Source organism: Pygocentrus nattereri, chromosome 23, assembly GCF_015220715.1.
Source record: "Pygocentrus nattereri isolate fPygNat1 chromosome 23, fPygNat1.pri, whole genome shotgun sequence".
Taxonomy (NCBI): domain Eukaryota; kingdom Metazoa; phylum Chordata; class Actinopteri; order Characiformes; family Serrasalmidae; genus Pygocentrus; species Pygocentrus nattereri.
Genome location: NC_051233.1, coordinates 5,610,182 through 5,634,024, shown reverse-complemented (window position 1 = coordinate 5,634,024; position 23,843 = coordinate 5,610,182). Strand labels below are relative to the sequence as shown.

The following is a 23,843-nucleotide window of genomic DNA, read 5'->3' as shown; positions in this document are numbered from 1 at the left end:
GATAGAGAGAGAGAGAGAGAATGCAGTCGTTCTGGACCCCACATGCCGATGATGTCATCGCACAGTCCTGCTGTGTGACAGCGAGAGCGGCGAGAGGCATTTGATCTTTTTATTTTCGTCTCCATTTCATCTTCATCTTCTGGCTTATCGGGGATCCGTCGCTGTCCATCCCTCCAGCCCCCCTCCCCCCTCACACCCTCCCATTAGGGGACACATCCCCACCCACCCCCTCCTCCTCAGGGGTGCGCTCTTTTTGTTTATGTAACAATCCCAGTACTGCTTTGGAGTGGAGTGCGATCCTGGAGTGCCGATGCTTGCCGATAAGGCCGACTCTGGAGCGAGATTCAATTAGAAGGAGATAAAAGGCTGTCCTTGAGGATGAGTGCAGATAACGAATTGGAGTGGCTCAGCTGCCCGCCTTTGTTTGCTTAATTAAGGATGACCTCATCGCTAAAAATGGCTACTGCTTCTGCTGGCGTCACGAGCAGAGCCATCAGCAGATTGGAGAGCAGGCAGGGCGCCAGGACTGGGGTATCACACACACACACACACACACACACACACACACACACACACACACACACACACTCGTTCTCTCTCTCTAATATACACATGCACATTTATTTTAAGGGTAAATCTGTCAATTCCTTATTCATTCTCCTTACTTGTGCACATACAAACGACACTAGGGATGAAATCACTATTCAAGTACTGATTAGATCCAGAAACGTTTTTTTCCCCTGGAAAATGGTCCTTTCCCATAGTTAACCGTTGTTGTTACAGGCTCATGCACTCCGGAACGCTAAAATGAAAATTATTTTTGCTAAAATTATTATTGCTACAAGGTGTTGTAGTGGGTGATGTGCCGATTCATCCAGTATACCACTTGACATGTTTTTAAAACTATTCATTTTGTCATGACCTTGAGCCCCAAACAAGCAGATGTTGAACTATACAAACAGGTGCATCAGGTGAAGCCGCCTGCTTAGTCTTCACACCATGTCGAGAATCTGCGTCTTAAGAGCTGCTACCGATAGCGTGAATGATCTGTAATGTCTACCTAATCCCAGCAGTGTGTAAGCACAAATCACTGCTGTCGGAATAAACCTTGTATCTCCATTTTTGTTGGTTTTTCAGTTTTTAATGTAACTTGAAAAAAAAAAAATACCTGTTACTCTTTATATTGTCTGTAAATTTCATGATGAATGGACCAAAAGAAATGGCCCAAAATTACTTGCAAAAAAGCCCCCCACCCCCACCCCCCACCCCCCACCCCCAACATGGTTGGACGTCTGAGAACAACGAGCCACTGTTAACTTACAAATAGGTTTTCTTAAGGATCTCTCTGGACAGAGATCATGATGTACATGTTAATAAGCACAGACACACAGACAAAATAATTGCAGACGTTGAAACAATATCAAAGTATCTGTTTGTGTTATTGCCACAGCATCCGTTGTGTTAACTGCTCTTAGAGCCAAATGCCACACAGGCAGTGATGTAATGCCCAGTCCACTTCAATTCAGCATCAGATGAGCTCACTGGGTTTGGTATTTTAGCTCTACATGTCCTCTGCCATAACATTATGACAGGAGACCACTGGCCAATTAACTAGTATGGCATATGAAAGTGGTCCAAAGTACAAGGCTTTGTAAAGGGCAAAGAAGGACAGATAATTGTAGAGCTACATTACGTTTTGTGTATGCATTTGAAATTATTTGCTGTTTCTAATTTGGGTTAAATTTACTTGACAGCAGAGTTCGACCCCCTAACTCTGTAATTTTATGTGTGCCACGTATCTTTTCCGTCTAAGCGAAAGGATGATGAAGAGACTGTTCTTTCATTAAGAATGACGACATTTGCTTTGAGCCAAGATGCATGGATGCAAATTAGGCCAGAATGCAATGAGCAATAATTTAACACTGTGATGGTCCAGCTGATTAGCATAAATCGAACGAGTTGGGCTTGTTTAGAGTGTAGATTCTGTTTTTGCAGGTGGAGGAATGAAGTAGTTTTCTGACCAGCTTCATTTCTGTGCCCTCATTTTCACTCATCCATCTGTGGAATGGCTTTAAACGACGGTCTAGCTTCAAGCACTCCAGCTCTACCAGCTCTGGGTTTGGGGGCATAATAGGGCCTGTGTCCCTGCTAATAAATTGAATAGATGCAATGATGTCAGATTAGCAAATGGCCTTTTTAAATGCAAGGCTGTGACCAGCAGGTTGGCTGTCGTCTTGTCCTTCTCCTCCTCTTCTTCTTCTTCTCTCACATAGATATTTACTCAGGCAAACAGACATGCCGAGACAGAAACACAGAGAAAGTGGGGAGAGAAGTAGGACGGAGCAGGAAGGAATAAGAGACGCTGAAGCGAGTGACGAGAAAGTGAGAAAAAGAAGCAGAAAGACAGGGAGTATATCCGAACACAAGGTGGGTGAGAGAGAGAGCGAGAGAAATAAGCAACGAGAGTCGTTTGTTACTTCATGGTTTTGCCTGGACTGACCTTCATGTCCCCAGAGGAGTGAAGTGGAGTAGAGTGACCTCACATCCCAACACCAATGCCTAATAATGAGTCAGCCTCAGCCCAGCCGACACACTGACCGGCCCAGAACCAGACACTTTGACTCCCACACATGAGCTCAAGATCGTCCTAACCTGAAGCTTTTCAGACCCTCACGCACCACGCTTGACAAAACAAGCCCACTGAGATCTACACTGACCACACAGTGCAGAGCACGCTGACCAAGCAAATGAACGAGTGTTTTATTGCATTGAATTGCTTATTTCTTCGTGGCAGTTGTACAGCACTGTTGTCAGAAGAAAACCTTGTAACTCCATTTTTCAGTTTTTGACATAATTTCAAAACACCTGATGCCCTTTATATTGTGTGTCAATGTAATGACGAGTGGACCAATAGAAACAGCCCACAATGACTGTTCCATTGACTTACATTAAAAGCAAACTAAGTTTTTCCTTTTCCTGTAAAGTTACCATTTTGGAGATGCGAGGTTTTCTTCCGACAACAGCAGTGCGACGTTTTCATCAAAAAAGCTGCAGTTGAGCTGAGCTGTCTGTTTTGTCTCAGCATGGACATGGGACAACATGTTTCCACCGCAGGGGGTTCTCACTGCTCCTCTATTGCAACTCATTGCTCATTGTAGTCCCAACATTGCACCCACAGGGAACCAACATGGTCATTAGTTAATCTGAGAAAGTTACAAGGAAACGTTGTTTGATTATATTAGCTAAAAATATTCAAGTAAAGTCCGAGTCGCAGATGGACTGGCCAGTATAAGCTCTGCAGGAAGAGGCTACGGTTAGGTTTCGGTTGCAGTTAAGGTTAGACTGAGCGGTAAGGTTAGGTGTAGATTTTGAATTGAGGTTAAGTTGAGGTTAAGGTTGAATGTCTGTAAAATATATTGTAAAAGCTATTGTCTCTATTGACAAATCCAGTGGACGTGGAAATAAAGCGTTACGGACTTCTCCAGCCATACGCTTATCTTATTTCATCAGCATACATTCAGCAGTGTTTGGTCTCTGTTCTTGTCAAAAGTGTGAGAATTGGTGGTGTAGAAGTGAGAGAGGAAACAGCACAGGTGTGTGTATGGTTGAGAGAGTGCTGACAGTTTAACAGGGGATGTGGCTGGCAGCTTAGGAAGCCCATAAAAAAAAAAAAAAAACGCTAAACCCTGCTTGGCAACGGATTCACGTCTGCTTCAACATGGTGCCTGGGGTAAAGACATGGACAAGTCATGATGTGTGACGTACCCAGTTCCATCAAAAAATAAAGCCTCCTGCAGAGGTACAAGCGTCCATCGACACTAGAGGCTCCATCGACAGCTCGGAAAATGTTATATTTTTGCATGCTGTAATGCAAGAACTGAGTACATGTTAATTTATCGTGTCGCTACACACAAAAACAGATGGGTGCGCTCTGTAGGAGAATTCAGCAGGCTTCTGTGTGCTGGAGTCTATGGGTTATTTAGGAGTCCCAAGATGCAAATCCATACAGAGATGAAACGCTTTGCGGCGCCATTTATATCACAAACAGGTCGCGTGATGGATCTCGTGTAGGAAGTTCACTGAGGCCAAAGCATCTTTCTCCATCTGGCCAAGACAAATGTAGATAGAAACAGCTCACTCTGTACTTGGAATCCCAAGTTGTCCAGGTGTGATGTGAAGAAAGGAAAAACCTTCGTATTCCGTCCTGCGTACCGCTAGTGAAATCAATCTCTCTGTAGGAATTTAACGCTGCACAAGTTGAAAGTTCGGAAGACTGAATTCTTAAGGGTGTTCCAGGCTCTTAAACACCCGAGTTCAACCACTGAGCTCATATTCGACAGCTTCCTCCATCTGCCGGCCCCCATGAGGCCCCTGTGAAGCTGATCAATATTGATTGGATTGCATAAACAGATGTCCCATCCAGGCCCCAGGGCTCACAACTGGCCTTCACTGCGCCGCTTGCAGCCTCGGTTGATTTCTCTGGACTTCTATCCTTGCCTGTGACTCTCTGCCTCAGGCAGGACCTGGAGGTCTCTCCTGTGTCCAAGCCTGAAGCTTCACTCCAGATGAATCAAACTGGAGGGGGGGGGGTGGCTTCTGCTCCTGTAGCTTGAGTAGCAGGATTAGCTCTGCCAGTGGAGGAGAGACTGTAATGTCAAGTCCAGATGCTTTACTGTAAACACAGCTCTTTTCCCAGGCAGAAGTGGGAATAGACCCTGAAGGCCAATAAAAGCTGAAACTGGAAGTCCCAAGTCAGTGCTTTTATCAGACCGCCACCATTCAGCAAAAGTGGGGGGTAGGGAGTTCATGGAGTTCCACAACCTGAAGAAGCAATGACGGTGGCAGATAGGCTTGTGTTTGTGCCTAGCCGCAGTGCCTTTGACAAACTCCCATCCGAAGCTCCCATCAGAAACTCATAATCTTATGAGATCTTATTATATAATCTTATTGTAATCTCTTCAGTTCACATCACAAGAGAATACCACTTGGTCTCCATCACTCCAGTATCTCAAATTGTCACATTTCTTCTAAATACAAACACAAAGAGCTAACAAACTTGCATTGCCGAATTCATACCGATGTCTGACCCTACGCCACAGTTTGATGAAGGATTTGGTGATTCTCACAGTTCCGGATCGGTAAACGCTCCATGCCGACTCTTCTGCATACTTGCAGTCAGTTACTGAATCATTTTGCAGATGCATTATTCTGAGACTGGTCCAAAACAAATCACCATGTGAAAAATGATTAAGTCATGTGTAATATAAGTGTACGAGAAGCACATGAACTTAATCTTCGCTCTGAAAGGTACAACACATTTTTCAAGGGAACGCTTCTCGCAAACTCATTCATCATGACCAGCTTGTTTTTGGTCGTCCCATTCTTCTCATGGCAGAAGTGCCATGCAATATTATAGATCTTCCGCAGTTACAGACTGTAGTCCATCTGTTTCTCTGACACTTTGTTAGGCCCCTTTCACCTCCTCAATGGTCAGGACCCCAGCAAGACCACCACAGAGCAGGTATTATTTGGGTGGTGCATCATTCTTAGCAATGCAGTGACCCTGACGTAGTGGTGGTGTGTTAGTGTGTGTTGCGCTGGTCTGAGTGGATCAGACACAGCAGTGCTGCTGGAGTTTTTAAACACTTCAGTGTCACTGCTGGAGCCAACAGCCAACAGCCGTCTTGTGGGCAGCGTCCTCTGACCACTCCTGTGTTGAACTCCTAGAGGATGATTGACATCTACAAGGTTAATTAACAAGGTAGGTAGGACTAATTAGAGTGGACAGTTAGTGGAGTGTTGAAAATTCCAGCAGCACTGGTGTGTCTGATCCACTCCTCCCAGCGTAACTCACACTAACTCAGGCACACAAAGTGATATAGCAGTCATTTCAATGGGAACTTTTCCAATTCATTTACAAAGGTAGACTAACATTTAACATTAAATGTGTGCAACTACACATCTGATCAACATCCTTATCAGATATTGGCCAGTGCTGAAATGCTTTATGCGAGCTTCTTCCATGTGCCCTGTATCTGACAGAAGCAGAGGTTTAGCTATTGAAAATGTCTTAAGATGGGTCTGAATTGCTTTACTGCTGTTTATTTAGTTATATCTAACCAGGCTGGCGAGTTAAGAACAAATTCCCATTTAAAAAGTTGAATTGAAAAAATTAACATCTGTTTATTTTTATTATGGCATCTAATTTCTGAACAAAAAATGTTGCTGACAAAAGTCTTAGAGAATTTAAGAGATGGAGAGCAGTGCTAAACTTGCCAAAGTTAATTACAATAAAGCGAAAGCAAGTTGTAACGTGTTGTGGTTTAGCATAACTTTTCTGTGCTTTTTCAGCTTGTGTTTTGTTTTGGGCAATCAGTAGTAACAGAACTAAATGAAGGAATCATATGAACCCTGAAGTGACTCAGTCATCGACCCAGACATTTGTCTGGCAGGGGAGTAGATCCGATTGCCTTATGGCAAACACTTAGAGAAGCGCACATCAGCTCTACGCAGTTTTGTGTCTAAAAAATAGACTTTATGTCCGAGAGCTTGCTTTGGTGACCGGGTAAACACCATGATGACTCACTGGATCTTGCAGTTATTGGTTCTGATTTGAATGTCTTCGGTATCATGACTTGAATCCCTTCCCATCCATCCATCCATCCATCCATCCATCCATCCATCCATCCATCCATCCATCCATCCATCCATCCATCCATCCATCCATTTTCTAAGCCACTGCTCCTTAAGGGGGGGGGGTGCTGGAGCCTATCCCAGCGGTCATCGGGCGGAATCCCTTCCCAATTTAAGATTGAATATGGATAAAGTGGACCAATGCTAGCATGAGTTTAACGGTACTGTCATCCTCATCCCGTGATTCGATTCAAGTCATGATACTGGGTTCTCGATTCGGCATTCTCGCTATATTTTGAACAAAATTTAAATGACGAAAAATTATGACTCCAATCATGTTATCGGATGTCGGGAGAAAACCTCGTTTCTCCAAAACGGTGACTTTACAGGAGAAGGAAAAAACACGCTTTACTTTTAACGTAAGTCAATGGAACCAGAATTCTTTCCACATCATTTTGGGTCATTTCTTTTGGTTTTAAATTTGCACATAATGTAAAGGACAACAGGCATTTTAAAATGTTGTCAAAAACTGAAAAACAACATCAATGGAGATGCAAGGTTTTCTTCCCACAGCAGCGATGTCTAAGATGCTAGAACAATTTCACGATGCGTTATTACATCCCAGGTTTGTTTTACTGAGTTTTACATGGGTCTTTCAGTTTCATCCCAAAGCAGAATGCATTCAGCATTTCACTTTTTATTTTGCTGCTTTTACACTAATAATCTACTCATAGATGTCAGTTCCAATGGGCATCCACAGCTCAGTGCTATAACCATAAAATCTCTAATGCAAGTTTTTCCTCTGTTCTGATGATGTCACACTCGTCTATCATGTAGCTAGGTTTGAAATTTGTTTTATGGTGTCCATCCATTTTTTGGTTATTGAAAACTGATTTGCTTGAAAACTTGTTTTCAGTGTTTTTGTGCGGATGTGTAAAATGCTGCTTTTTTTGCTGCTTTCATTTATTGAGCCTGCAGTGCTTTGTCTGAAATAAAGCTGATGGCTGTTTCTGTCTGCTCTGGGATTTGGGGGTTGGTAACTTGTTTATAACTGTGGTTATAAACAAATGGGTATAGTGTAGTGGATAACACCTCTACCTTCTATGCTGAAGACTGGGGTTCAGTGCCCCACCTGGGCAAACACCCTACACTATACTATAAGAGTCCTTATGCCGTAAATGTACAACTGAATTTAGCTTTACTCTTTCATTCTCAATCTATTGTGTGATTTACACTCAACCTTTCTGCCTGATCAGGAATGTGTGGATGTTTCAGAGACAGTGACATAGCAACGGCAATGTAAACAGCCTTATGGCATCAAACTGTACAGCTTTTATTTTCTAGCAGAAATCCGATTTTGAATCTGTGAGAGATCGAATCACGGAAGTCTACTGGCCTATATTAACTTGAATGAGCCTGTTGTGTTTGCGACATAATTACTTTTACTTTGTGAGACAGTCTCTGCTTTAGCTTTGCATCTACGTTTTGTGCCATATGCATGATCCCAATGCTTTTATTGTGGCATATGACATATTTTTTGAGGTATTTCAAAAAACTGGGCTGGCATATTGAAAGTTTTCTTTAAAAAGTAGGAAACAAGTATGTTTGCAAAAATATCTGGATACATGTGGACAAAGAAAATAACTGGCAACACTTGGCTGTTAAAGTATAATAAAGACATAACTACAGCCCTTTGGATTTCAGTTTTATTCTTTACTCATTCTGAATTTCATAAGAGGTGTATTCCCTCAGGTAAAGACACGCTGAAGTAACAGCACTTCTGCTTGTGTACAGATTTTTCCCTCTTCCTTGAGGCACTGACAGTAAGTAAGATGTATAGGAGTCAAGCCGTTTTCCCTGTTGGCCAGATGTCTATGTTCCAAAGCACAGAGGAGAAGTGAGGTTAAGAGAATAAGAGTCTTGAGTTTGTCTCTTTCTCTTCTCCCGAAATATGGCCTATGATTTGTTCCTTCTCTGCTTATGCTGTTGAGAGGTCACCTCCCATTTGCCATGAGGTTTTAATCGCTGCGTTAACTCCAGATCACGCAATACGCCTCCCTGGTAATAGAATTTCTCTGCTAATCTCCTCCAGCTGCACGTGGTTCTCGTTCATATTGACAGGCCAGGCTGACAGGTAGCAGGCAACCGTGCAGAACCCCATCAAAAAGCTCAGGCATATCTCTGTAAGACCAGGATCGAGTGCCTCCTGAGATATTAGGATTGTTCCCATTCTTCCCTTCAACTAATCGCACTTCTAAGGCTACGAAGGGTTAAGCTGATTCTATGCCTTTCAAAACATGGGTTTCTTGAGAGGGCAAGAGCGATGTTTCTAACAGATGTTGCACTTATTGGGACCAAATGTTTGTTTGTGTTTTGTTGCCCTGAATGGTGGTATGACACTCCCAAGGAAACTGTCTAGCTTGTTTAATTAAGCATGTTTAGTCCAATTACAATGATATTCATATGGAGCCTTGGGTTGAGGTCATGATACGTTCAGCTGGTCCGATGCTAGCCTTGGTTTCTGAGCAAATGTGGAAACACTTGACAGCTGAAACCTCCCCTTTGGACAGACATCAAAACACATAGGCGAGCCATTCACCATGGCAGTGGGAATCCCTAGTGGAGTTCATAGCATAGAGGCTGTCTAGTTCATGCAAGAGCTCTCCAAGGAAAAGAAGTGAGTCCTTCTCTGATTTCATGTGCTTTCCCGCATCCCTGAAGATGGCAGGAAATGGCAGCTTGTGCAGATATGACACTCCAGGAAAGACGAAGATAAGCAGTGATCAGGAACTAGGTGAGCCTGTCGTGTAAAACGGATACAGTAGCCAGGTTGGCAGCATCGTTTAGTCGGTTCTCTTAACAAATAAGCTTTTTAAGCATTCATGTGGTACAGGGTTGTTCTTAAATGACAAGCATTTGCAGCTTTTACTGGCCTGTTTTAGCTTTATGACCAATATCTTGTTCATAAAGATTTAGTGACCCTTATTAGTCCCACAGCGGGGAAATTTCACCTCTGCATTTAACCCATCCATGCAGTGAAACACCACATGCACACTAGTGGACATACATACAAGGGGCAGGGAGCACACTTGCTCTGAGCGGTGGGCAGCCCTGTCTGGGGAGCAGTAGGGGGCTTAGGTGCCTTGCTCAAGGGTACTTCAGTTTGTTGGCTTAGGAGATTGAACCGGTAACCTTCTGGTCACAAGGCTGGTTTCCTAATCTCTGCTCCCACAAATATATCTCCAGTGTATTAAACACCTAAAGACACGGAGTCTGAGATGCTTCATGCACATGTTCCTGAGTGTGCACTGGATTAAGTCGTTACCCCAACAGGAGGTTGTGAGTTTGAGCCCCAGCGATGCCAGAACTATCCATAAGTGTGTGATGAAGAGGAAAAATCTCTAGCAGGATTGGGTGATGGAAAGAATCCTGGCTAGTGGGGAAGTTGAGCACAGGGCTGGTTACCTAACCACCAGCCCATGACTGCCTCCCCCTTCATAGTCATGTGAAACCCCTTAGCACCCCTCTGTGCTAAGCCTTCAGTTCAGGCCATAAATGTCCAAATTTGGTCAAAATAAAGGAAAGAAGCACCTCTATGATCATGCAAATTTCTGCTAGCGACCCTTTGGATATTCTGGTACTGTGTTTGTGATAAGTAACGGTGATTCATATGAACATTTTTCTGCCCCTTCTAGATTAAACAAGGGCATGTAAAATATAGTTCTTGGTTTATTTGAAGCTTGCAACAGATATTTACATATATTTTATCTTGTAACAGTTTTACAGCGACTTAGTCAGCAGCCCTGGCATACAATTGCTTTCAGTTTCTAACAACTGACCTAAACCTGTTTAGGCTACAGCTCACATTTGCAGTCAGTTGGCATATGTAGGACCTCTGAAAGGCCTAATTAGTCCCACACATTGAAAAGCAAAATGTGATTGGTTGATTCCTCTGTGAGTTTCTAATTATGTGGGTAGTTAATCTCAAGTATAAGGTCTTCAGTCCTGTTCCTGAAGTCCTAACCAATGGATGAGCTCGCTTGGCTCCAACTGCCTACATAGAAAAAAAAATCTGTTTGGATAATTTTCAATTGGGTGTTTTAAGAATTGACCCTTTAAAATCCCAGGCTTTACTAAGGTTTATTGTTCAGTAACACAGGGACTTCAGTGCAAACTAGTTAGAGCTAGCATGGTTATCACATTAAATAAAAATGATATTTTTTTCTTTGAAGGCTTAGAAGACCCTCCCTTTTTTAGCTTTTTAGAATGTGTTAAATTCAGAAATGTGTAATTTAGCTAAGCCTTGGTCTTCTGTCCTCAAATTTTGACTGCTGGAAATGACCGAAGGTCATAAAAAGGGTCACTGCGTATTTTTGGTGCTCTACTGATTCAGTAATAATGATACAGAGCAATGTGACACATGGTTTCTGGTGATGGAGTGAAATTCAGAGCCTGTTTTTTTCTTCTTCTTCTTCTTTTTCGCAGCAAATGTAGGAGCCCTTCAGTCTGCTTGCCTTGCACTGCTCACAACCACCACTGACTGACGCAACACCGGCTCCACATCCATTTTTGTCAAGCTTACAAAAACATTCGTCTCTCTATCCTCACTGCAGAGGTGCAGGAGTTAGTGTGCATCGCTCCTTGTGGTGGGGCTCTTCTCTCTTCTCTTCTCCTCTCTTCTCTCTTCTCTTCTCTTCTCTTCTTATAACTTATCTTTTCCAGATTTCTCCTGTCTTCTCTTCTCTTCTCTTCTCTTCTCTTCTCTTCTCTTCTCTTCTCTTCTCTTCTCTTCTTATAACTTATCTTTTCCAGATTGCTCCTCTCTTCTCTTCTCTTCTCCTCTCTTCTCCTGTCCACTCGTCTCTTCTCCTCTCTTCTCTTCTCCTGTTCTTCTTATATCTTATCTTTTCCAGATTTCTCTTCTCTTCTTTTCTTATCTCTTCTCTTCTATGCTCTTCTCTTCTCTTCTTATAACTTATCTTTTCCAGATTTCTCCTCTCTTCTTTTCTCTTCTCCTCTCTTCTCTTCTCATTTCCTCTCTCTTCTCTTCTCTTCTCCTCTCTTCTCTTCTTATAACTTATCTTTTCCAGATTTCCCCTCTCTTCTTTTCTCTTCTCTTCTCTTCTCTTCTCTTCTCTTCTCTTCTCTTCTCTTCTCTTCTTATAACTTATCTTTTCCAGATTGCTCCTCTCTTCTTTTCTCTTCTCCTCTCTTCTCTTCTCCTTTCCTCTCTTCTCTTCTCCTCTCTTCTCCTCTCTTCTCCTCTCCTCTCTCTTCTCTTCTCTTCACTTCTCTTCTCCTCTCTTCTCTTCTCTTCTTATAACTTATCTTTTCCAGATTGCTCCTCTCTTCTTTTCTCTTCTCCTCTCTTCTCCTCTCTTCTCTTCTCCTTTCCTCTCTCTTCTCTTCTCCTCTCTTCTCTTCTTATAACTTATCTTTTCCAGATTCTGTTCTCTTCCAAATTTCTCTTCTCTCCCCTTATCTTCTCCGTTCATCCCTTTTCTTTTTCAGATCTTTTCTTTTCTCTTCTCTTCTCTTCTCTTCTCTTCTCTTCTCTTCTCTTCTCTTCTCTCCCCTTATCTTCTCCGTTTATCCCTTTTCTTTTTCAGATCTCTTCTCTTCTCTTCTCTTCTCTTCTCTTCTCTTCTCTTCTCTTCTCTTCTCTTCTCTTCTCCAGCCTATATGAATGAAAGCAGACAGGCAGGCCTCTCTGTGTGGGGTACTCTCTCTCTCTGGCTACTGGCAGAAGGAAGGTGTTAGCTGAGAGGGGTGAGGTGAGGTAAAGCAGGACCTTGCCAGTCTGTAGCTGGGCCGGGCCGGGGTGAGCCGGGGCACAGCACATGGCCAGTGGTAGAGGCAGAGCGAGGGGAACTAAGAGTGAAAGTGATTATTCAGGCAAGGAAACAAAGCACAGGAGACCGACACAGAAAGCAGGAATACAGTTCAGAAAAGAAGCCATGGGTATTGGAATTAAAATATCTTGGAATTAAAATCAAAGTTACATGATTTTTTTCCTCTTACCCAAAATATAATCATCAGTCAAAACGTTTTTGGTGGTGCAAGTTGATGTTTGCCTGTGTACTTTTGAATTAGAGGTACATGGCTAAAAATGGACAAACACATGGGCAAATTGAGGACTTCAAGATGGCTACTCAGCTATTTTTTTTTTTTTATATGACATAGATTAGCTCAATAGCTCCAGTGTAAAACTAGAAGTCTTGGCTGCTTTCAGTCAAAAATGAGGGGAGTATTATGTATTTGCAGGTCTTTGTGAACAAGACCCATCTATTAGTATCCCTGTTCTGTGGACTTTATATGGCAATGTAAAACAGACCAGTTTGCATACAGAGGTAATAACATGACATGTAAGGTGGGTGATGACCTCTGTACAAATCCAGTGAGAGGAGTCACTGTGGACACGGCAGAGCACTGCAGTCGTCACCATCTGGAGGGTGGCATGTGCCAAAGGGGTTGACGGCCTCTTGATTCAGCATACATGATGCTGTCACTCCAACACACACTCGCACACATGCATGCAAGACGTGTGGCTGTAAAACCCATGCAACTTTTATGAGGATGCACACAGCCTTAAGGGACTCGTGTGAAGCGTGTGCACTGAACGGAAGAGTGGCTGCTGCGAAAGTCAAGAGGTTTCTTCACCCTGGGCAGGCGATGCATACCACAGTCTTTAGATCCGAATGCAGTGCTGGATGGATGGCACAGTATCCTAAATAGGTACAGGTTACATAAAGAACATTTAACTATTCAGCATCAAACTGCCCATTATAGACGGCACATGAAGGAAAGCTTGTGTTAGAGCAATGGAATGTACACAGTTTTAACATAATCGTTGATAACTGTGATCAAAAATTGATGATCAAACCTATACAGACCAGACGCACTGCAGTTGAACAGCGTCTTCAAGTGCAGATGTCCTTTGCTCTTCAAAAGCCAGGCAAACAGTGACATTTAGGTGGAAACGTTTCCAATTTGAGAAGCAAAAGGAGCAAAAAATAGGAGAATTTCACTCCCTTATGCAGGAGCTGAAGCTTTGAGAGCTTCCATGTACAGCTTGGGTGCTTGGTTGTCGTCCCAACTGAGCTACTTGGGGAGATGCTAACACCATTCAAGTTTTAATATAGGACAAACACATCTTTTTGACATGTGACAAAAAGTTCTAGTTCTTGTTGCCATGTCGACCCCAGAGACAACAACGATTAGTCAGCAAGTTTACGAAAAATTGAACGGAGGGCGGATAAAATAATATTGCATTTCCAGAGTCATACGATATCGTTCAATTATACATGTATTTCTGTTTATTGAGTTTGAATAAATGGTTTGTAATTGTAGAACTACGAAGTGCACCTATATATTAAGTGGAGCTGATTAAATGGACAATAAGCATAGAAACAGCGAGGTGGTCATAACGTTATGCCTGATTGGTGTATATCATGCATGGCTACAAAGTACATTAAGCCGTTAAGTGATCTCAAGGAGTCGGATAAAACTGGACAAAATTCAGGCTTTGACCTCAGAAGGAAGCCCCTATGCTAATGGGGGAAGCATGAGCTTTCATGACTTGATATATTTGGCAAACCCGAAGAAGCAAAGACCAAAACTGAACAAATATATTTGCTGTAAGATGTAAATGGTGTACATTCGATTTTTTGCTGCGCTTGTTTTTTAGTTGGCCTGGGAGGTAAAGTACCGAGCAGCACGGTTTGGGTCACCGTTTTTGGACATGAATGCAGATTCTCAATCGAGGTTTGTTGACTTGATTTTAGTCTCTTTCCCCTTTTAGCGTATCTGGATTATACGATAATTACTAGCACACCCCTGGATGGGGCCCTCACGAACGGTCCGTTCCCGTCTTCCCAGTCATGGATCAGCCTGCTGATTTATTCTGATTATCAAAACATACAAAGATATCCGACTCGATCCAAACCACATCCAGAAACATAAAACTTCAAACTGAATTTTTTTCGGCTCCTGTCCCCCCCACCACCACCCCAAAGCCCCCCCCCCCCCCCCAACCCGCTCCTTTTTCCCCCCACCCGCTCCTTTTTCCCCCCACATGCACACACATTCTTCTCCTTCTACTCCTCCTCCTTTCTCGTCCGAAGTCTTTGCGTTTCTCCTCCTCCCTTCGGCATGGCCTCTCTCCTCACGGAGCTGTCAGGAAGCTGCCAGATTCTGGCTCCGCGGCTGCATTCCACACGTGCTTGTGCCAATGAGAGGAAGACTGGCGGAGGAGCAGGCAGTGTCATATCAATATTCAGTCCGAATCGCCCCTTGACCTCCTGTCACTACTAATCGCATGAGGAAAAGAACTGCAGAGAAACCTTGCCTACACCCCCCCCCACCCCCCCACCCCCCACTGTTTTTTTAAGATCTTTATTTTTAAGATTTCTGAATCTAATATATTTCTTTCTTTTATTTATTTATTTTTTTCTGCAAAGAAAAAACATCTGATCTTTCTCAATCTAATGTATTTTTCTGTTGAAAAGCTTTTGTTTTTCTGTTGTTAATGCTAATTTTAAATAGAGCTATAATTCCCTCTGTGGGAATTGGTCTATTACATTACAATCAAGCTGAGTCTACATTCACTTTTCCACACTAAATACAATATTACTTATGGCAGCTGGACATAAGTGGGGCATTTGAGCCTTGGGAGGCATACACACACATTTTCTAAACCGCTTATGCTTCTGGGGCGCTTGGAGCGGGGGGGTGCGGGGGGGGCGGGGGGGGGGGTGCTGGAGCCTATCCTAGTGGTCATTGGGCGGAAAGCAGGAAACACCCTGGCCAGGTCTCCAGTCCATCGCAGGGCAGACAGACAGACACATTCACACCTAGAGGTAATTTAGCATGTCCAGTTGGCCTGAATGCATGTTTTTGAACTGTGGGAGGAAAGTCATACAGACACGGACAGAATGTACAAACTCCTCACAGAAAGGACCCTGGTCACCTAGCTGGAGATCGAACCCAGGCCCTTTTGGCTGCAAATATACTCTGAACATTATAGAAAGCGCTTCTTAGCCCCTGATTTATCTGATCAATCTGCTGTCAGTCAAGAGCTTGCTAAACTAAATCTCATTCTTACAAAGGGGACAGTAAGATTTAGTGGACACAAGAGGGGTGGTGCACAATTCTGCTGTGACACACTAATGCACATAATCTATATATATATATTTATACATGAAACCTCATCACAAAAGTCAATGTCTGAAATATGCAAAACATCTACATTGGCTACAGCCACCAAAGGTATGTTTGGAGACAAAGAGGAGGAGCATTTGATGAAAGGCACACCTTGCTGACTGTTAAGCATGTGGTGGATCTTCTGTGCTTTTGGGTTATATAACAACCAGTGGCACCAGAAACATGGCATAGATGGAAGAATGGATTCCACTGAATATCAGCAAATTCTAGAGGCAACACAGTCAGTCAAGAAACAGAAGCTGTAAAGAAGTTGGCTTCCACAGCAGTACAGTCACCCAAAACATACCTCAACATCCACCATACGGTAGTTCGGGAAATGCGAGCTGAAGCTTTTGGAATGGTCCTCACATTTCCATGAATATCATTGAAAATCTGTGCGCAGATCTTAAACATGCTGTGTATGCAAGACGGCCCAAGAGTTTCACAGAACTTGAGGAGTTCTACAAGGAAGAGTCGGTGGAAATTCTTAAGATGAAGATGAAGATGGCTACAAAAGCATTTGTAAGCTGTGATGTTTGCCAAATGGGGTGTTGGAAAGTACTGACTTAGTGAGCTATCCAAACTTTGTATGTGCCACAGTTGCTATTATGTTTTCTATTTTTTAAATGAATGAAATATAACGTAACTGTATTTACATGCATAGATTTTTTTATTTTTATTTTTTATTGTTTGCTGCATCAAAACATGTCCGTTGACAAGGGATGCCCAAACTTTTGCACACAGCTGTATATTAATGCTAAGATGAGTGTGGTTATATATATACAAGTAAATATATCTATTCCTAAGAAACAATGAACCACTTACATTGATCAGGCATTAAGACCACCTCCTTGTTTCTACACTCATTGTCCATTTTATCAGCTCCACAAGTGGATCAGACACAGCAGCGCTGCTGAAGCATCTAAACACTGTGTCCACTCACTGTCCACTCTATTAGACGCTCCTACCTTGTCGGTCCACCTTGTAGATGTAAAGTCAGAGACGACAGCTCATCTGCTGCTGCACAGTTTGTGTTGGTCGTCCTCTAGTCCTTCATCAGTGGTCACAGGACGATGCCGGCTGGATATTTTGGTTGGTGGACTGTTCTCAGTCCAGCAGTGACACTGAGGTGTTTAAAAACTCCAGCAGCACTGCTCTGTCTGATCCACTCGTACCAGCACAACACACACTTACACACCACCACCACTTCAGTGTTACTGCCGTGCTGAGAATGATCCACCACCCAAATAGTACCTGCTCTGTGAGGGTCCATGGGGGTCCTGACCACTGAAGAACAGGGTAACAGAGTATCAGAGAAACAGATGGACTACAGTCTGTAACTGTAGAACTACAAAGACCAGCTATACAGTAAGTGGAGCTGATAAAGTGGACAATGAGCGTAGAAACGAGGAGGTGGTCATGATGTTACGCCTGATTGGTGTAGCTAGACTATATTATATTAGTGGATATTGCTGCATTTTTTAATATGAATTTCTGGCTGTATATTGACATTGCATTTATAGACAAGCATTTATTTTACAGCAGGAGGGATTATGATTATGGTGGCCAAATGGCTTTACTTCACTATATATATTGCTGTGTCATCAGCAGTTTAGTTCCAAGAGTGTCTATTGTAGTTACTGAATAACCCATAGTTGCTGGATAATGAGCGTGCAGTTTAAAGGGTTAACTCAAAAGTAGGAGGGAAAAACTCATAAAAGTGTCGCTTAGATCATCATGGAGCGCACGGAGGATGTGTGTGTGTGTGTATGTGTGATTCCACAGCCTGAGCAGTACTGTATCTTTGAACACTTTGCAGAGCAATTAACATTTAACACGAACCAGGCGGCCCCCGCTTCTGGGCGCGCGGGTGCAAAAAAAGCAAACAAACGAGACGTAACGGCAGATATGTTCCATAAATTCTCCCAGAGCCCCCACGCTATTCAGGCCAAGGCCACACGGACGGTAAAATCATAACAGCAGTGTTTACACAACGCAGAGGCCTAACAGCGGACGGCCTGGACTACATCAAAGACGAAGGGACTTTTTTTTTGTCTGCCAAGACAATGTGGCTTCTGTCGGAGATCCATCTTCTTCTTAAAGCCCTCATCCATAGGAACATTCAGAGATGGAAACCCTTTCCAACGTGTGAGCTGAAGGTCTTCGTAAGTCACTTGATAAACATCCACTCAGTGACCATGTTACGATTGCAAACTGCTGGCCATCATGAAGTTTGTCAGCTACCTTCTACCCCAGTGGTCACCAACCCCAATCCTGAAAATCTGCCTTCCTGTGGTCTGTAGGTTGAAACATAGTCTTCCACTATGATTGACTTTTCCAGAAGTCCTTGATTGGTTAGATGCAGGTTGGTACTAAACTCTGCAGGAAAGTGGATCTCCAGGAGTAGCATGGCCACTGCTGTGCCCTATTCATCACTGGTTAGTTTCTAGTTCTAGTTCTAGACCAGGTAGTATGATGTGGTGGTGGCATGGTATTTTGAGTAGTGTCAGTATGGTTCAGTCCCACTGGGTCTGCCGCCCAAAAGTGTCCAGACAAGCATTGTTCTATGGTCAGACAGTGACCAGGTTTCACAGGCTGTTTCACCAAGTACATTGTTTTCACATATCGTTTTGCATATTGCTGTTTGTCGGGGGAAAAAAAAACTTGTATCTCCATTTTTGTCATTTTTCAGTTTTTGACATAATTTGAAAATATTTATTGTTCTTTACATTGTATGCAAATTTCATTAAAAATGGACCAACAGAAACGACCCAAAATGACTTGGAAAAACGTCTGGTTCCATTGACTTACATTAAAAGTAAAGTAGGTTTTTCCTCCTCCTGTAAATTTACCATTATGGAGATACGAGGTTTTGTTCCCACAATAGCGATAGACAAAACAGTCTTATGCTTGAGCTAAACATGTGTAAGAATGACCACTACTACTACTTATCCAAAAGTTGACTTTGATGTCATTTTTCTTTCAAGGCAAAAAAAAAAAAGATTATAACACTTTTTAAGTGTGATTACAACTGACTATGTTCAATTAGTCACGCATTTCATTTTGATTATTTTGAAACAATTAATTAGACAATAGCGTGTAAATACACATGAATGTACACGTTCACACTCCCCTGCACCCCACAAGGGTTGTAGCGGGGTACAATGTCTCTCATTGTAGCCTCCTGTAACCCCTTGGCTAATTTTGCATTAAATATAGCGTATGGAGTGTAGGAATATTTACCATACTTTGTTTTCATTGTCAGCTTCAAGGGGAGTGTGGATGAAATATTGTATCATATAGAACATAAGATGTTTGGATTTCTTGGAAGAGAGGAAACTATGCATGAATTCAAGGCATTCCATCATTCAAATTATTCAACATGGGTCTCTTTGTGGTCCAAAGTGGAGTTACCATTCCATTGTTTTCTATTTAATTAACGTCAAGTTCGTAAAATATACAGAAGTTCTTGAGACGTGGTGGACCCCAGAGAGAAGGCGAGGGGTTTTGGGACCTTAGGAAAAGAGATTTTGGCTTGGGCGCTCTCGAGGTGTCAGAATGTGAGGGGGAAGTTTTCCTTATATACAGTCTGCTTTCTGGGAAAGTGGCTAAATCCTTCATTCATTCAGACCCCTCCTTTTTTCCTAGACCTCCCTTCTGCAAGCCATTTTTAACTGCCCCCCCGTTCCATACAACCTAGACACATCGTGTTATATTGATATGTATTTTGGCACCCATCAGCAAAACGAATCGGGTCTGAGAGGTATGTTCGTTTACAGGAAGGTCGCTAAAATCAAGATGTTTTGCTGCTCACTTTCTTTTTTAAATTGTCCACCTCTTGGGTAGTGCTGGGAACTGTTTTGTTAGTGTATCATAACTTTCCAGTATGCAGTCTTCAGAGAAGTCATGTGGTCAGCTTGTGTTTACGAGACACACGGGTGCCAACTGCAATGTAATGTTTCTCCTCAAAGAAATGAAGAAGAAGAAAAAAAAAAATTGTAGTAAAATGAAATAAAAGTATTTTCCTAGAAGACTTTTGTATAAACATAGGAGATTCGCTGAGTCAGCTGCTCTTTGCTGATTAGCTCTAATAGAAAAATGAAGGCCGAAATTACAACAAGAACAGCTGATGTAAGACTCACTATGTCAGTTTTAAATTTCCAGCCCGGGATTATTAAAGTGTTTTCCTACAGGCCTTGTTTTTCTCACTCACATTTTTTGTCTCTGATCATCAGGAGAGGTGCTGAGTCTGGTGGACGACTTGTTCTCAGGCTTGGGTTCCTCATGTGTGGTGCCAGGAAGAAGAAGTGGAGAACATCCTCACACAGTTATCTACTCACTGATCTTCAAGTGCCTGGAGCCTGACAGCCTCTACAAGTAAGGCCATGCCTCTGTACAGTCATATACCGCTGCTGTCAGAAGAAAAACTCGTATCTCCAAAACGGTAACTTAACTGTATTTCTAATGTATGTTTTTTTTTTTTCCAAGTAATTTTGGGTTGTTTCTTTTGGTCCATTTGTCATGAGATTGATATACAATGTAAAGAGTAACAGGCAAAGTCAAAAACTGAAAAATGGCATGAATGGAGATACGAGGTTTTGTTTTGACAGCAACGATATGCTTTGAGAATTTGTGTGTATTCCTACACAGTTACACAGCAACCGCGGATGTAACATGCTAAAGCTAATACGCCTCGCCAAACGTTTTCTGTAGCAGTCAACTCTATCAATATATCAGCTAAAGGTTGATGAACGGATTAACAGTGTGGAAGGAAAATGCATAAAAAATGATTAATGGCATTAAAGTTGTAGCTTTACCTTTTTAGGTGCCATCGCTGGTGTTGCCAAGAATTTGGCAGCAGGAAGAAGTATACATTTTACAGACTATGTAGCATACAAGTTTAAAACTAGCCAGAAGAAATCTAATCTTTCTTGTCAGATGAGTAAGAGAGGGTGTCTCAGATGAGCTAATAAGCCAGCGAACTACAGCTAGGTGGTGTATTTCTAGATGATAATGACTCTGATCAATGTTACCACTGGTCTTTTATCGCCAGCAGAGAATGCGCCAATGTTTGTCACGGAACCAGACTTTTCACTGTTTCTAGTCCGTGCTTACATCAGCTAAATTAGCCTAGTTAGTAAGGAATCTGGGCTGTCTCAGCTTTTTTAGTCATGTTCTTAAAAACGTGTCCTCATGTTGAGGTGTTCGTCTTCTGTAGAAGCAAAGTATAATATAATACGCATAATCACAAAAACGAATAAACTTGCTGTGCACTATAGAGTGGCTGTCAGGTGAACAGCTAATGCTAATCTGTTTTGCATCTAGTTACAAAGACACTTTCAGAGTTTCTCTGTTGGAAACTCAGTAACACTTTATTTGGATGGTCCACTGTAGATCTGTTAAATGCAATTGAACTTTAAGTTGAGTGTTATTGGCATGATCCACCGTAGATGCTTTCTAAAGGCACACTCTGTTTATAAGTAACATTCAATGAAATATCTATTACATTGCAACGGAAATACAAGTTCAGTGTGAAAGACTATTAAATCTATCCCCACTCCTAACCCTAACCCTAACCTTAACTTCAAGGTTGAACCTACCTCCACTCCTAACTTTAACCATAATGTGGTTGACAATAAACTGAACATCACCAAAAGGCTTGTCAATGATTTAAGTATCTGTAGAGCATCTATAGGGGACCATCACAATAAAGTGTGACCGAAACCTCAAGAAAAAAATTTGTTGTTGGTGCTAGTATATCTTGCAGTATATCTAGCACTACCAATGGGCAAATAGCGATAGATCAGATATGTAGATGAAGTTTTCTCCATTGAAACTCCAGCAAAGAATGGTAGAAGCTAGAAAATGTTAATGCTAGTCAATAGTCAGTCTACAGAGAGACTCTCCGAGTTAGACTTGTGGTAAATTGGGGTTTCTATTGAAAACCCAGCAAACAATGGCTGTAAGTCGCATTTACAAACTTCCAATAGTAAAACAACCAGCTCTGCCAAATGTACTATGTAATTAGGGTTAGACTTTCAGAGCTTGACTTTCAGAAAGATCAGTTTCTCTTTTGAAAATCCCTGCAATGAAGTAAGTGACAGGCCAGTTTTAGGTACAGCACCAGAGGTCTGATCAACAACAGCAGTGCTCACAAACCACACATAGTAAAGTCTGTGCGGCTGGAGAGCTTTACAAGTCATTAAGTGATTCGTGTTTTTACTGTGCGAATAAACTGGTCATCGTGAAGACTATACACTTCACCACAGAAATGTTAAGCCCTGGCGAGGGAGCCCAAATAAACAAGTCGGACTGTGTCGACTCCTAAAGTGACAGGCTGCGGTGACCGATTCAGAAGCTAGACTGAAGATTGCGTAATTGTTGGGTATTTACATGTGCCATTGCATGACTGGCTGGGATTTACGGCTAATGGCCTCTGCAAAGGCAACAGCAAAGTAATGAAAAGACTGAACACAAAAAAAAAAAAGAAAAGGCAGAACGAAAAGGAAAGGTCTGTTATGTCTGTGTCTCTCCGCCCTCATCCTAAGCAAGTGTGACTCGGCAAAATATTTGCTCTGGTGGGGGTGGCGGCCACATCCTGTTTGGAGCGTTCTCACTCATGGCGGCCATGTTATTTGTTTGGAGCAGTGCTTTCTTCCTTTCTCTCCTTCAGCAAGGAGAGCTACAGCTGGCTTTTATTAACATGAACATATTGTGGTCTCGGCAGCACTGGGTTTTGCAATGGGGGATAACATGGTCACGGTGAATTAGGCAGATCAGAGGGGGAATGGGTTTTGGTCGAGGAGGCTGGAGACATTGACTGGTCTATTGTTTTGGTCCGCTATGTTTAAACGCAAGCATCTCACTTTTGTACTGTGACGAGACTTTCAAAAATGACAGCTCCCTGCGAATTCCTACATGCTGACAAGACCAGGCCAAGGACATGGACAGCAAGAGAAGCTTGAGAAGTATCATCTTTGCTTTCTTCGTGAGTTTAATGCCTGGCCTGTAGCTACAACCATTGACTTTTGGGTCTTATGTACAAGATACTCTTCACGATCAATAAAGCTCTTTTAGGCCAGCGTCTCAGGCCTTCTGCTTTTGCAGGCGTTTGCGTCTTACGTGATCATGTTCTCATCAAATATTATGTATCATCAGATTCAACGCTTCCTCAACTGACATGTCAGTCAGTTAACATATATCAACAGTGGACTGTTCTCAGACCAGGAGTTATGTGATGCAGACCAGTCCACCTCAAACTTTGCACACTCACGCAAAGTGGCGTAGGTAGAATTTTGTAGATACAGTTTCAAAATGTGCTGATGCTCCGCAATATTAGTACCTCGGGTACTCTTTAAGTTATTTCTAATGGCATTGCAGTTATCAACTTACATATATGAACCCTTCCGCCCTGATGCAAATCAATTGCAATCGAAAAGCTGGAATCACATAAACACAACCAACGCTGCAGCACCCTTCACTATAAAGTTAAAATCAGATAGCTGAGATGTACAAAGATGGGGAAAAAAGCACAATGAACCTAAAAACCTAAATCTAATTTTTAAAAGCCAAAAACATAGTTTACTATTATGGTGGACAAACCCAAAGAAGACAGTTCAATCAGACCACTGAGATATGCTAAATGAGGAAAAACAACACAGCAAAGTTAAAAGCCTAAGCCTAATCATCCGAGGCTAAAGCATACTGCCGCAGTGGGCATGAAGCATGTTTTTAGTCCATTTATGTCTTGCCTGTAATGATTCGATGCATTGAAGTGATGTTTTGTCTGCATATACATGTTCACAGAGCCTATGCTAGCTTTTGTAGTAAAAGAGCATTGCACGTGACAAATTTGCAGAAACAACATATCATGTTATACTTTTTTTTCTGTGAACTGATACAAAATAACAATTTAAAGTCACCTTGCGTGTTTAAGGTGGTAGTAACTTCAGGCTCCTGCAGGTGGCGTTACACAGATGATCAGGCTACAAATATCTGCGGCATGTGCA

The 23,843-nt window shown here is 42.4% G+C and overlaps 1 protein-coding gene across 2 annotated transcripts in view; it reads left to right on the top strand.

The window, feature by feature from the left end:
- Positions 1-23,843, top strand: part of LOC108442885 (astrotactin-2) — a 759,455-nt gene that overhangs the window by 691,960 nt on the left and 43,652 nt on the right. For both annotated transcript variants that reach the window (XM_037533175.1, XM_037533174.1), the window contains exon 20: positions 20,070-20,211. In XM_037533175.1, the coding sequence (XP_037389072.1) occupies positions 20,070-20,211 (142 nt within the window). The remainder of the gene's footprint in view (positions 1-20,069; positions 20,212-23,843) is intronic.